Source organism: Podarcis raffonei, chromosome 16 (genome assembly GCF_027172205.1).
Source record: "Podarcis raffonei isolate rPodRaf1 chromosome 16, rPodRaf1.pri, whole genome shotgun sequence".
NCBI classification, from domain to species: domain Eukaryota; kingdom Metazoa; phylum Chordata; class Lepidosauria; order Squamata; family Lacertidae; genus Podarcis; species Podarcis raffonei.
Window position 1 is genome coordinate 30,827,377 of NC_070617.1, and position 14,128 is coordinate 30,841,504.

Below are 14,128 nucleotides of genomic sequence, written 5' to 3' on the forward strand. Positions count from 1 at the left end.
GTAGAACACATGTGTTGAAAGCTGAAAGTTCCAAGACTGATCCCTAGCACCTCCAGCTTCTTAACAGGTTCCAAATGAAACAAAATATTTTTTTTCTTTTCCAGTAGCACCTTAGAGACCAACTAAGTTAGTTATTGGTATGAGCTTTCGTGTGCATGCACACTTCTTCAGATATTTCTTCAGTGTGCATGCACTGGGATGCTACTGGGATGCGGGTGGTGCTGTGGGTTAAACCACAGAGACTAGGACTTGCCGATCAGAAGGTCGGTGGTTCAAATCCCCACAATGGGGTGAGCTCCCATTGCTCGGTCCCTGCTCCTGCCAACCTAGCAGTTCGAAAGCACGTCAAAGTGCAAGTAGATAAATAGGTACCACTCCAGCGGGAAGGTAAACGGCGTTTCCGTGCACTGCTCTGGTTCGCCAGAAGCAGCTTGGTCATGCTGGCCACATGACCCGGTAGCTGTACGCCGGCTCCCTCGGCCAATAAAGCGAGATGAGCGCTGCAACCCCAGAGTCAGTCATGACTGGACCTAATGGTCAGGGGTCCCTTTACCTTTAAGGTGCTACTGGAAGGGAAAAAAATTATTTTGTTTCAACTATGGCAGGCCAACATGGCTACCTACCTGTAACTAGGTTTCAAATGAGTCTTATGGCTTGCAATTTGACTCAGGGGAATCCTGAAACTGCCTGAATGGTCTTTGGGTTGGAGAATGCCTTTTGGAGAGGGGTCCTAACTCACAGGTAGAACACATGTGTTGAAAGCTGAAAGTTCCAAGACTGATCCCTAGCACCTCCAGCTTGGCTAGCAGGACCAAGAAGCACCCCAGCCTGAAACTATGGAGAGCCACTGACAACAAGATTCAACAATACAGTTGATTGAGCATTCTTACCACCCTTGAAAAAGGGCCAATCCCTTGGCAGCATTTTAATCTCAGAATGTCCACTGCACTGCTTGACCAAAGTAGAAGGGGATGGTGGCAGCTTGCAAGGTTGAGACTACCGCTGGCCACAAACTGAGCTATGCTCAAATGGACCCTGCCTGCGATCATGAGTGAGCGCCCCCTGCTCGAATATTCACAAGTCAATTCAGGGACAGGCTGACCATTGGTCTGATTCTGTATAAGCAGTTTATCATGGTTCCAAAAACTAGGCTATTAATCCTCCAAGTGCCTTGTAGAAGTGAAACTCTCCAGAGCCCTTGAGGATTAAATGTCTAGGCAGGGTATATGTGATTAGACGCACGCACACACACACATATAGCGAACGGAGCCGAATGTGGCAGCCAAAATCAATTATGCAGATTAAGGATGCAAATATTTGCTTGCAGCGTACCATTTATTGTGGTTTTGCAATCCATAGGTAGCAGGTCCAATGAGCTACCAGGACTGAGCAGAAGAATGAAGCTTTCCCTCTGGCTAATGAAAACTTAGTAGCTCTGCTCCCCACCCCCCATTTCACCCACTGAGCACATAGCCCTGGGAAAGCTTGTGCCAATTGCTTGCTTCTGCATTCCATTCCGCAATCCATTGCTTGCTTCCGCATTCCAGGCGTCTCTGTTGCCGGTCATCTTCCCCTTCCCCTCCCTGGCCATTTCTTCCTGCCTATATTAACCTCCCAGTGGAAATTAGACCTTCGGATTATGAATCTCTCTGCCTCAAAATATTTGAAGAGGCATAGCTTAGTGGTAGAACACCTGCTTTGCATGCAGAAGGCCCCAGATTCATTCTCCAGCATCTCCAGGTAGGGCTAGGAGTGGGCTCCTTCTCTGAAACCTCAGAGAGCTGTTGCCTGTCAGTGTCGACAGTACTGAGTTGGATGGACCAGTGGGTCTGACTCAGTATAAAGCAGTTTCCTATGTTCATGGAAGGCTCAAGAGATCTTTGGGACGGTCAGCAGGAAAAGGGCAGCCGCACGATCGTCAGAAATGCCAGTTAACAAATGGGGGAGATTTATACCACCATCCCACCCACCCAAGTAGCAATCTGACTCCCATTTCTTTTGGTAAATAAAAGGCAGGACCAGAGCATAGACTGAAGCCAGGGTGACTGAGACGATTCGCTTGCAGGGAGGGGGGTCTAATAAAACTACAGAGCAGCAGACTCAATTAGTTACAACTTGCAGACGAGCTTTTCTTTTAAAAAAAACCAAACCAAACAAAAAACCCTTTGTATACAAAAAAAAGGAATTACATACGATTCGTATATAGATGATATAAAAATGTACAGCCCGGTTAAAAGGGTCTTCACTTATCAAGAGTAGAAGTATGAAAAGAGCACCATTGTTAGAAGCAAGAAAGATATTGATCCTGTTCCACTCTTCACTGTTTAGATCACGGAGGCAAAGAGGTCTCCAGTTAGAATCCAAAGAGGGATCCACCTGTCATGTGTTCTTTGGCCAATAAAGAGATCTTGGGCCAGCATGGGCCTCCCTCTTATAGGTCACTGGCGCCATGTGCCTCTGCTTCCATAAAGAGACTCAGAGGTAACCCCAGTTACGTGACTGTGATGGGTTAGGGGGCGAGAGACTGGGGGCAGAGAGGGGCAGGTACATGCTTGTGTCTGCACCAGCCAAGTTGCCAAATAGCTTCTGACACCAGTCTTTTCCCTGAATTGTTGCAAAATGCTTTCCTGCTACAAATGTCACACGGTTTTGGCAACCTATTTTCTGCACAATATATAGATAGAGATATATATTTATATATGTAATTCATGTCAAATTTTATTTTCTTTATATTCCAGAAGATACAAAGCTATTGATGCTTGCTTTTTCTTTCTTTCTTTCTTTCTTTTTTATGGATTTTTATTATTATTACTATTATTATTATTTTTTACAAAAAGTTAGATGTTTAACTAATACAGCATTTTTTATTTTATTCTCTCCCCTCCCCTCCCCTCCCCACCCCCAACTTCATTTTAAATTACAAAGGAAACAGCAGGACCCCCCCCCAATGAAATTTGCTGGATTATTTTTAAAAAAAAAACAAAAAGTGCTTTCCAATCACATCATTTAAGTGAATATGGCAACCAACTAATTTTAGCAACAAGGGAGAGAGAGAAAGAAGGCAGGAGTAAGTGGAATTGAAAATTCAGACTGCAATCCTGTGCCTGATTTCTGAGGAGTAAGACACATTGACCTCAATGGGACTTACTTTTCAGGGGGTGCATAGCACTGCACGGTTAAAGGTTCTGCTTCCATTTTCTCTCTACAACAGACCAAACCCGAAAGAAATTAATGTGGTTAAAGCACAAAGCATCATTGTACACAATGCACAGGACTAGGGATATGGTTATATGCACCAATGGCAAACATCTCGCCAAAGACCCATAACAACAGCGATCCTAGGTAATAAGGCTTTGCACATAAATAGGATGTCGTCATTCCTTGAGTGTACAACCCTAATTAATTACAAACTAATCTATCCACACATGGGTGGCTCGAAACATATTATAGTTCCCTTTGAAGCACTCTGTTAATTAGCCAAAATCATACATGAGATCCAGCACTGGGTGGCGATTATTAACATTTTACCAGCAAAAAAGAGAACAGATATATGAAGTTTATGATGCATTTGAAACATCTTCCTTGCGAGGAAGATTCCACTTATTCCAAAAGTTTTAAATACTATCTATTGGGGGGGGGGAGCGCAATGCTGACATCATGTTGCCGTCAACTCAACACCAGCAGTCTGGAAAATTAAGAAGCACTCATCAGCAACAACAAAAAGTCAACCATGTCTGTGTGGTCAGGGGATGTCGTTATCACTTTTTTCCCCCTGAAGGAGGACAGCAAAACCTCGAATGAATCATTTATATGTTTGGAAAGTATAAACAGAGCCATTACAGAAGTCAAAAGGCAGATGAATGGAACACTAATGATAATATAGGCAGCACAGTGTGATATCATTTACTTCAAAAGCAAAGTATACAGCCCACGTCAATTTCAGCTTCCACCTTTCCAAGCCAGTCCACCAAGATTTCCCCCAACTCTTTCTCTCCTTTCGTCAAAATCCATCCAGCTCAGCTCCACAATTCTGCATTTCCATTGGATCAAAGAATAAAAACCTCAACAACAGGCCACAAAAAAAAACTTGCTTTAAAAAAATCACAGTTCAAAAAGAAAGGAAAAAGTGCTAAGTTTTTTTTTATGACTATACCTAAGATATACTCCGAATATTCTGCACTTTTTCTTTCCACGTGTGAATTCTTTCTCTTTTTTAAAAACTTCTCATTCTTCTTCTCCTTACCCATCTCATGACCTTCAACTCATAACTTGGCACCATCCACATAGAAGAGTCAGCTAAGAACCAAACCTGTCCAACATAAGCTTGGAGAAATTGTCTTGCGCCTTTCTGTGCGGAAGTTTGAAAGGGCAGGGAGATGTAGGGCGGGAATGTGATTGGTTCTTAAAAAGCAGAACGGTCCCTGCTGTAAGGCATGCTGCTCTGGGATTGGCTGATGGTCCGTCGCCCCGTCCCTGCCCCATAGAGAATCTGCAGCCTGGTTGGTTGGTTCCACCGACGCAAGCGCCAAGGCTTTTCCATATCTGAATGGCAGTGATGGTTAATTAATGAGATCCTGTTTGTTGAGTCGTCTTCTTCTTCTTCTTTTTTAGTTGAGGAAAAATAATAATAACAATAACAAAACAAGCGGCGGGACTTTAGCCCTAAAAAAAGGAAAGCAAGAGTTAATTAATAGGGGTAATGGGGAAGGGAGGCGCCACAAACTCCAAATAGGTTTTATTCTAAGAGCAGCTGAAATTAAGGAAGAAAACTAAAACAAGGTACAGTCAAACCTCGGTTCTCAAACGCCTCTGTAGTCGAACGTTTCAGCTCCTGGATGCCGGGACCTTGGAATTAACTGCTCCAGTTTTTGAACAATTTTTGGAAGCTGAATGTGCTACACGGCTTTTGTCTTGAGTTTCCCTATTGTATCGAGGCTTCTGCTTTCAGTTTTCGGTTGTCAAACATTTCGGAAGTCAAATGGTCTTCTGGAACGGATTACGTTCGACAACCGAGGTTTGACTGCATTGGCACAGGGGCTACCTCTCTTTCAAGTTTTTTTGGGGGGTGGGTGCTCAGCGTCAGGGCCGGCCCATGCAAGAGGCAAGGTGAGAAAAGCGCCTCGGGCGGCAGAATCCACAAGGGCAGCAGATCTGGCCTCCAAGGAACACATCTGCTGCTGCTACAGTTGTGATGCACTCCTTGGAGGATGGATCTGTCACCAAGGATCCACCAAGGGGGGTGTGTGTGGCAGATCTGCCACGTGGATCTGCCACCCCACCATGCCACCTCTACAATGGCCTCTTGGTGAAGAGGAGGTGCTGCTGGTCTCCTCCCCACCCCTAGGGAGGAAATGGCAGGGGCTTCCCTCTGGGGTCTCCTGGGCTCTGCACCCACTTAGCATCATTCAGAACAGGGCCCATTCGCTCCCATGACGGCCTTTGATTCCCACTTCAATCTTTGGGTAAGGTAGATATAACTCCCACCCCTGTTCCCAATGTCGATCTTCATTCCGCCCTTGTTCCTGGTGTAGATCTTCGCTCACACGTCCTTCCTTGGCGGGGGGCGCTCCATTTTGTGGTTCGCCTCAGGTAGCAAAATGTCTTGGGCCAGCCCTGAGTCAGAGTAGGGAGTTTGTGACAGATGAGATGGTGGGAACTACAGGGGCTTTTTCTTTGGCGATCTTGACTGGGAAACTTGAAAAGTCTCCGCTCCTACTAAGGTGAACAGGAAGGAGACCACCCAACCCTACCTGGAAGGTAACATATTACAGTGGTACCTCCGGTTGCGAACGGGATCCGTTCCGGAGGTCCGGCCGTATCCCGAAGTTTTTGCAACCGGAGAGACCACTTCTGCGCATGTGCAAGAGGTGAAACACTTCCAGGTTTGCCGCTTTCACAACCTGAAGTTTATGTTACCCGAGGGTAACATAACCTGAGGTTCCACTGTATTCTAAAGGAACAGAAGAGAGGTAAAAAGGTAAAGGGACCCCTGACCATTAGGTCCAGTCATGACCAACTCTGGGGTTGTGGCGCTCAACTCGCTTTATTGGCCGAGGGAGCCAGCGTACAACTTCTGGTTCATGTGGCCAGCATGACTAAGCCGCTTCTGGAGAACCAGAGCAGTGCACGGAAACGCCGTTTACCTTCCCGCTGGAGTGGTACCTATTTATCTACTTGCACTTTGATGTGCTTTCGAACTGCTAGGTTGGCAGGAGCAGGGACCGAGCAACGGGAGCTCACCCCGTCGCGGGGATTCGAACCGCCAACCTTCTGATCGGCAAGTCCTAGGCTCTGTGGTTTAACCCACAGCGCCACCCACGTCCCTTAGAAGACAGGTAGGAATAGGCAAAACTCTGTCCCAGGGTAATCTACATAGTTGGAGTAGAACTACGTAGAGCAGCCCCTCTGCAAAAATCCTTAAATAATCCCAGCTATAACACACTTTGGGGTTTGAAACAGGTCCTTGCTTAGAACAAAGGTTGCCAACATGGTGCCATCAATTGTTCTAAATCCCACCAGCCTCAACCACCATGGCTAGCAGTCAGGGAAGATGGGGGCTGCCGACCAGCAATGTCTGGAAGGAACCTTCTTTAGAGAATGAACGAGGCAAGGGGGATAAATCACAGCAACATTAATAATATTTAGCATTTAAGTTGTGCTTTAATGCGGCATCCAAAGAACGGCACATCCATTCACTTGCTGCGATCTATACTGCAGCCCTGTAAAGCAGGTCAATATTTTTTTTTCCTTTTACTTGACAACCCTGTAAAGTAGGTCAGAAAGAGTGGCTGGCCTAAGGCCCTCTAGCGAGCTTGGAAGTGGCGAGATTCAAACAAGGGATTTCCTGGTTCGTATCATCATCATCATCAACAACAACATGGAGGGGTGAAGCCAGCTGCCATGATGCTACAGCATCCCCCTGTGTCCTGACAGATGCTTCTCAAACCACTGGAACAGAGCTTAGGTTCTTGCCTATTGAGACTTGGAGACAGGAAGACCCAAGTTGTGCTGGCCACCATGGCCTCAAAGCACGGTTTCATTGCTTAACAGTCAGAACAGTGAGGTTCACACTGATTACACACAACATCATAGCTGACAAACCGTGGCAAATTCTAAAATGGAAGCGAAACTTGGGTCAAGGGTATGACTGTACCACAGACCAGCTGCGGCTAGATCAGCTGAGAGAGAATATGTGTGAGAAATCAACGTGGAAGAAGAAAGCAAGCAAGCGTGGAAGAAAAAGTGAGCCTATCAGGTTGGGACTGCAGCAATAAATGGAACTGTTGATCAGTGGTTGGACTGGCCAGTAACCAGATTAGGCAAGAGCACAATGAGCCATCGTCTAAAGCAGGCTTCCTCAAACTCGGCCCTCCAGATGTTTTGGGACTACAACTCCCATGATCCCTAGCTAGCAGGACCAGTGGCCAGTGGTGATGGGAATTGTAGTCTCAAAACATCTGGAGGGCCAAGGTGGAGGAAGCCTGGTCTAAAGGGCTAGGAGTCAGAAGACTGTGCCCATTCTCCAGGAGAAGGCACCCACTTGCTCCAGATTGCTTTGGGTCAAGCTTGTTGACATGGGAGTGGTTTTGAGCTTCACTCAGGGTATGGTAAGCAGAGCCTCTGCAATTTTGGCTCAGGATACTAAGGGCTGCCTGTTCTGTCCATGGGACGTGGGGATCCATTTTGATCTCAGCTGTTACATGGCCACATCTCCCCTCTCAGTTTTGTGGTAGTGGATTGATCAGCAAATCCTTGAAGGCACTGAAGAAGACCCTCAACATCAGGCTGCTAATAAAAGTGAAAATACACCGAGAACTGGAAGTATTCTGGCTCCATATATAAGAACACCGATTCACCTCCTTTTCAGGAAAATTTTATCAGGAATTTCCGTTTCATAAGAGGACGGCTGGGAGTTTTGCGACCAGTTGCTTAGCTTCACGTACATTTCGGATGGGTTACAATGGACTCCACCAGCAGTGCATTGCAGGATTTTATCAAACAGTGATGAGTGAAATATATATTAAACAGAACACACTGAAAGCAATTTCCTATCTGCTTCTGCCTGCAAAGGAGCCAGGCGGGCAGAGAGAACACACAGCGATGTGACACCATGCGCAAACAAGAAAAGTTAATCACGAGCACCAATTACCGTGAAAAGGACCTACCATGCATGCAAATTAGACCCAGGAGTCAACAGGCTGGGGTTTAGGGTCACGGGCATCCACCAGAGTCACCGAAGCCCTGTTACTCCTGTTAATGGTTTTCCTATTTGTGTCATTCTGCAGCAGACAGGGTGAGGCGTTAAAAAGGCAAAACAGAGCAGATTAATCAAACAGACAAACAAACTTGCCAGTTCAAAAGGTTTGCAAGGTAGCATTAGTGCAGAAAAGAAAAGGAGAGAGACAGAGAAACAGGGAGAGAGACAGAATCAGTAAAAAGCATGCTTCATTCCAAACTCCAGTAACAGTAGCCGTGAGCGCTAGGCAGACAGTGCTGGATGCATCAATGTAATTGCAGCTCACGACAAGTGGCTCTCCCAGCAGCGGAGCCAATCAACTGCAAGCACTGGAGATCAACACACACCTTGCCTTTGGAGGAGAGGAGGATATTGCATTGCAGGGGTAGGGAATCTGCACCCTGCCCCATAAGAAATTGCTGGGCGACAACTCCCATCACTCCATGCTGGCTGGAGCTGATGGGAGTTGGAGTACAACAACATCTGGAGGCCTACCCAGTGGAAGTGACTTGCCCAGGGCGGGATTAGGACAGAGTGTTAGCTTCCCAGCAGGGGAGTTGTGGCAAAGTGGCAGGGAGGTTAACGCAGTGCAAGCACATCAGCAGAGCCAATCCTGCCAGTGTGTAAACACTGCGCCAACCTCCCCACTGCTTTGCCTCCTTCTCTTCCCGGTAAGCAACAACAACTCTGCTATCCAGGAGCTAGTGTTGCGGCTCTGCCTCCCGAAGAACTCTACCTCTGGGCCACAGGTCCTCCCCAATCATGTATTGCTTTGCATTCCAACAGTGGCTGCTACTGGCTTGCTCAGAGTGTGGCAAAGTAACACAGCCTGTCCACATTACCTGGAAGTGGGGGGGGGGGAATGGACCTTTCTATAGGAAGGCTGAGTCAGGGAACAGATAAGAAATAAGGTGAACTTGGGAAAGGCATGAGAAGAAAACTTCATTCTCCTTCCTTGATCCATGTTTTGTGTTGATTCATGTTTGAGCCTGAGATCAAAAAGGAAAAGCATGTACTTGAACCGAGAGAGAGAGAGCAGGGAAGCCAAAATATCCAGCTTGTGTATATTTTGCTTTCCTAATATGAACAGAACTTCACATCTTCGGCAAACACTTTTGAAGAATACAAAGCAGAACTTGCTGAGTAGTGAGCAGCAGAAGGACCTCACCCAGCACCCCTATGAACCAGCTGAGCTCCTTGGCATTTTGGGGTGAAGAACGGCTTCCTTAGAGAAAATACAGAGACCTACCAGAAGTCTAATGCCTTATTAGCTTAAGACATCAAGCAATGGCACATGGCACACCCCCAGCAGCCCAAGATGAAGCACTGGCTTACATGTTTCAACTTCCACAAAGGCAGAGACATTTCGGCACCTGCAACATTTGGATACTCAATTTGCAGGAATAAGATTGGGGAGCTTTCACACCTCTACTGCTTTCTAATATTTTATGACTGTTCTCGTTGTTAGAAAATCAAATTCTTTTTGCATAAATAGATAAAACAAAGCAGTGACACTTGCTGCATGTTTTTTATTTTTTTAAATTATTATTTTTTTAAATAGCAGTTGTGGAGGCTCTGAATTTGATTGGAGCACAAGTGCTTAATCCTTCAGCTGCCGGCTGCTGCTCTCCTGAGCATCTTTTCTCCTTTCAGGGAGAAATATGCCTAGAACCAGTATCTTTCCCCTTGTAGTTGAGAAAGCACTTGCAGGGAGGGGAAAGGAGGAGATTTTGATTGGAAAGATAGCCCACAAAGGAAGGATTAACCACCCCGTGGCTACTACTCTGATAAAATTCAGAAAACCCACAGCTGCATTCAAAGTAAAAACAACATCCACCAGGCCATTTCATCGATATCCTGCATCACGCCCAGTTTAGCTTAGAGGATGACTCTGTATTGATTTGTGGTACCCAATGGCTGCTGCTCAGCAAACAGCAGACAGGACCAGCCATACATGCTTAGCTGGAAAATAAGTCCCATTAAACTCAATGGGTAGACATGCCTAGGACTGCATTGTTAGAATCATGTGCCTTCTTCTTGTTCTACAGCAGGGGTGGCCAACTTCCAAGAGACTGGGATCTACTCACAGAGTTAAAAACTGGCAGTGATCTACTCCCTTTTTGGGGGTTCAGGTCAAAGTTGTTGAGTTTTTTCAGGGAGGAGGTAAAATGTTGAGCTTTTTTTAGGGGAGCCACAGTTGTTCAGCTTCTTTGGGGAGAGCCAATGATCTACCGCAGACGTCCAGAGATCTCCCGGTAGATCACAATCTACCTGTTGGGCATGCCTGTTCTACAGTATACAGCCCATGGAGCAATGGGGCCTATCTCTCACCTTTCAACAGAATAAACACTTGCGCATCTTGACCCAATGTGGCACTAACACACACATACCTGTAGGGGGGAGGAGAGTGTAGAGAATTCCGTTCCACCTTAAGGAACAGACGTGTGGAATTATTGCATGTCACATGTCTGTTTACATTCCAGCACAGTATGCTGGGAACTTCCATTTGTGTATGTATAGCTTTGGCTTTTGCTGTTCTCTCTGAGACGACATGAGAGAGAGACGACATGTTTCTTTGTTCTGATTTATGATTAATAAATCTGTAGCATGACTTCACAAGCCTCATGCCTATTCTGTGTGCACAGTACACTCTGCTAATAGCGTGCCCTGGCTTTTGAAGCTTGGGTCGCTGATGTACGTCGGAGCACGGGCCGATGGAAGGAGACGGCACAGCTGGGGCTTATCAGCTGGCCTCCCGGCCATCTGCATGTTGACAGAGAGCAGGAACCTGTGCTACTGCTAATAGTGAGCTCCACCTCTTTGAGAAACTGTTGGAGAACTTTTCCTTCCCCAAGTGGTTACACCTTCCTGATTCCTCTACCCATAAGCAGGTTGGAGAATGAGAAGTCATTTGCACACTGCTCTAGTGTCCTGACTTCTCACTTGCCGCTTGGAACCTGCCTCTTGGTTTGTCCTGTAGTTCTGACTCACTCTTCAGACCCAGGCTCTCGCTTTGCTTCCTGGCTCTTGGTTCTCAGGGGCTGGCTTGCCGCAGGTTGCTGCCTATAGCTCAGTCAAGACACCACCTTCGCTCGATGGCACGAGGTGAGAAAGCTCTGTGAAAAATTCCTCTCCTCTCCCATCTTTTGTGCTCCTGACACAAAAGGCAGGTGTGATCTGTGTGCTGCTCTCCAGGGCCGAAAGGGGATAGCTAGTACCGTATTTTTTGCTCTGTAAGACTCACTTTTCCCCTCCTAAAATGTAAGGGGAAATGTGTGTGCGTCTTATGGAGCGAATGCAGGCTGCGCAGCTATCCCAGAAGCCAGAACAGCAAGAGGGATTGCTGCTTTCACTGTGCAACGATCCCTCTTGCTGTTCTGGCTTCTGAGAGTCAGAATATTTTTTTTCTTATTTTCCTCCTCCAAAAACTAGGAGCGTCTTGTGGTCTGGTGCATCTTACAGAGCGAAAAATACGGTAAGTCCCCTTTCCTGGCCAAGGACAGGCTTAGGAGAAAATCGCAGTCAGGCCAAATGGGTATCAACGACAATTGTGTCCTTGGGGCACGACCAGGGTCACTGAGGTCTCTTAATCCACGCACAGCTGTAATCTTCACCCACTAACAGTGCTGCCCGGTGGAACTTCATATGGAAAGCAGAGCAGCGGGTCAAGAGGGCAGTGGGTCTTGCGATCACACCACAGCTTTAAGCCTCTCGAGCACAGCTAAATAAAGCATGCGGCTTATTGGAGTTGCCACTGGGAGTGTGTCTGGGAAGACGAGGGATTACCCTAACGAGGCGGGCGGATGAAAATTAAAAAGCCCCTGACAAAATTGCTGAGCTGAAACAATCCTTGCAACTTGAATGATACAAAGTTCCCCAGGACAGGATGCTAACTAAAAAATCGTAAGGACAAAAAAAGAATAATATGATGAGTGCAACTTGACATATTGGGAGAGGACTGAGGGCCCAGATAAAAGGAGATTTCCGAAGGCAGAAGCCATATTGATTTGTTGCTGGTCAGTGTTAGGGACACCTGCTCAGCATCCAGAAGGTCCCAGGTGAAGTCCCTGGCTTCTCTGGTAGCAAGTAGATGCTCTATCACTTCCCATAACATAGGGAATAAGTGTTGTGGAATCCACAGCACGTGATGGTTCCATGTTCCAGGTCCACCAGTAAGTTGGAAGGATGGGAAACCAGATTATATCTGAGCACAAGCCTGCGGAGTCAACCTCGCCTAGTTTTGCACAGACACTCGCACGCATTTCCAGTTCTTCTCACCACGGAAACCACAAGGGAGCAGAGGTACTGGCAGTGACTATTCTCAGGACAAAGTCTCCTGCACAGCTATAGACTTTAAGGTTGGGGTTGGTTTCCAAATGGAGGAACTGAAAGCAACAGAACAAAGAACAAAAGCAAACCATGTGTGCCTTATATGTAAGGAGCTGCTAAATCAGGGGCAGGGAATCTCACGCCCTGGAGCTCAATGCGGCCCTCCATGTATTTCTATCTGGACCTCAGGACTCTCACTGGGTGGGAGCAATGAATGTAAATTTCACCTTCTTCAGCCCAATGACTGCATTCCATTCTGGGCAAACCTCTGAGGGCCACATGTCAGTCAGTGGTGGGTGGAGTCAGAGGCAAAAGTGGGAGGAGCAACAAATGTAACTTTTCTCTTTATGCAATGGGCTAATTTCTACCCACACTCCTCTCTGTCCTCCATCCAGCCATGCAAGAGGCATTGCCAGAGTTCAAGAACGCCTTCCAGTCAGGAAAAAAACATTTGGGTGGGGGGGGATCAGTGAGGGGTGTGGCCTGGGGGATGTGTTCTGAGGAGAGTTTTGAAGGCCAAACAGAGAGGTGTGGAGGACCACATTTGGCCCCTGGGACCTGAGGTCTCCCACCCTTGTCTTAGGGGTATCCTGAGCTCTCTACAGACAGTCATATGTGTTACTTCATGCAGTGCTTCATTTGAGGGATTCTCCAACTCATTTGGCTCATTAGTCCCCAAATTCCTGCCTCGATGGCACCACTGGCTCCAAAAATCCTGGCAGGGCCCACCACTGAGATCCACCCTTTGCTTTTATTCTCAGTGGTCTGAGCAGAACCAGGTGGCTGAGTCCAGCTGCCATTTTAACTCCACACAATGCCTCTTGACGCAGCATCATGTGGAGGAAACGTCTCCCAGGGACACTAAAAGACTGGCCCTCTGCCACCCAGTCTTAGAAACTAATGATGCCAGGCAAAACCAAAAGAGGAAGGGGCTCGCTAGGACACACTTTGCCCAGGACCCCGTCAAACATGTCAGCTGCTGTCACCCCGAGTCTCGGTCTTAGCTTTTCTCAGAAATGCCTTGCCCCAAGAGCTCTTTCTCCTCCACTCAAACTTCCTGTGAAAGAAATGGCCTCAGGATGTGGAGCGAGGGGACGCACTCCCTTCTTCTTAGAACCGCAAGGATGAAGGGTCATTCTAAGAGAGTAAGGGAAGCAGAGGTCCTTGAGAGACAGTGGCCCACAGGAATTCCCCTTGCCATCCCAACAGGCTGGGCAGGTGGTGTGGAGGGTGGGCCAACACTGAGGTCTCAACCTAAGGTTTCATTTTATGCCCATTCTTTATATCAAAATTTCCACAGGAGAAAATCCAGCTTCTAGGAAGCACGGTGTCTTGTACGAGGGTTGGGAACACCACAGAGGGGAACGACAGATTCTCTGATCTTCACTACCAACAAATACAGTGGATTCTCTGATCTTCACTGCTAATGGATACAACAGGTTCCCTGATCTTCAGTGTTAGTGAAAACCGTAGGCACCAGCAGCAGAAACACAGAGGCCAAAGGCAAGGAGGTGAGGCCTAGTATCTTCTCCTCCATAGAAGAGCAGATGGTATTATCAGAGC

The 14,128-nt window shown here is 47.0% G+C and overlaps 1 protein-coding gene across 14 annotated transcripts in view; it reads right to left on the reverse strand.

The window, feature by feature from the left end:
- Positions 1–2,973: 2,973 nt before the first annotated feature.
- The window catches only part of ARVCF (ARVCF delta catenin family member), a 606,803-nt gene continuing 595,648 nt past the window's right edge, over positions 2,974–14,128 (reverse strand). For 13 of the 14 annotated variants that reach the window (XM_053369463.1, XM_053369462.1, XM_053369469.1 and 10 more), the window contains 2 exons: positions 8,166–8,279; positions 2,974–4,662 (listed from right to left, as the gene is read on the reverse strand). In XM_053369463.1, the coding sequence (XP_053225438.1) occupies positions 8,178–8,279 (102 nt within the window). In that variant the 3' untranslated portion in view covers positions 2,974–4,662; positions 8,166–8,177. The remainder of the gene's footprint in view (positions 4,663–8,165; positions 8,280–14,128) is intronic. The other variant, XM_053369464.1, reaches the window with a different exon arrangement.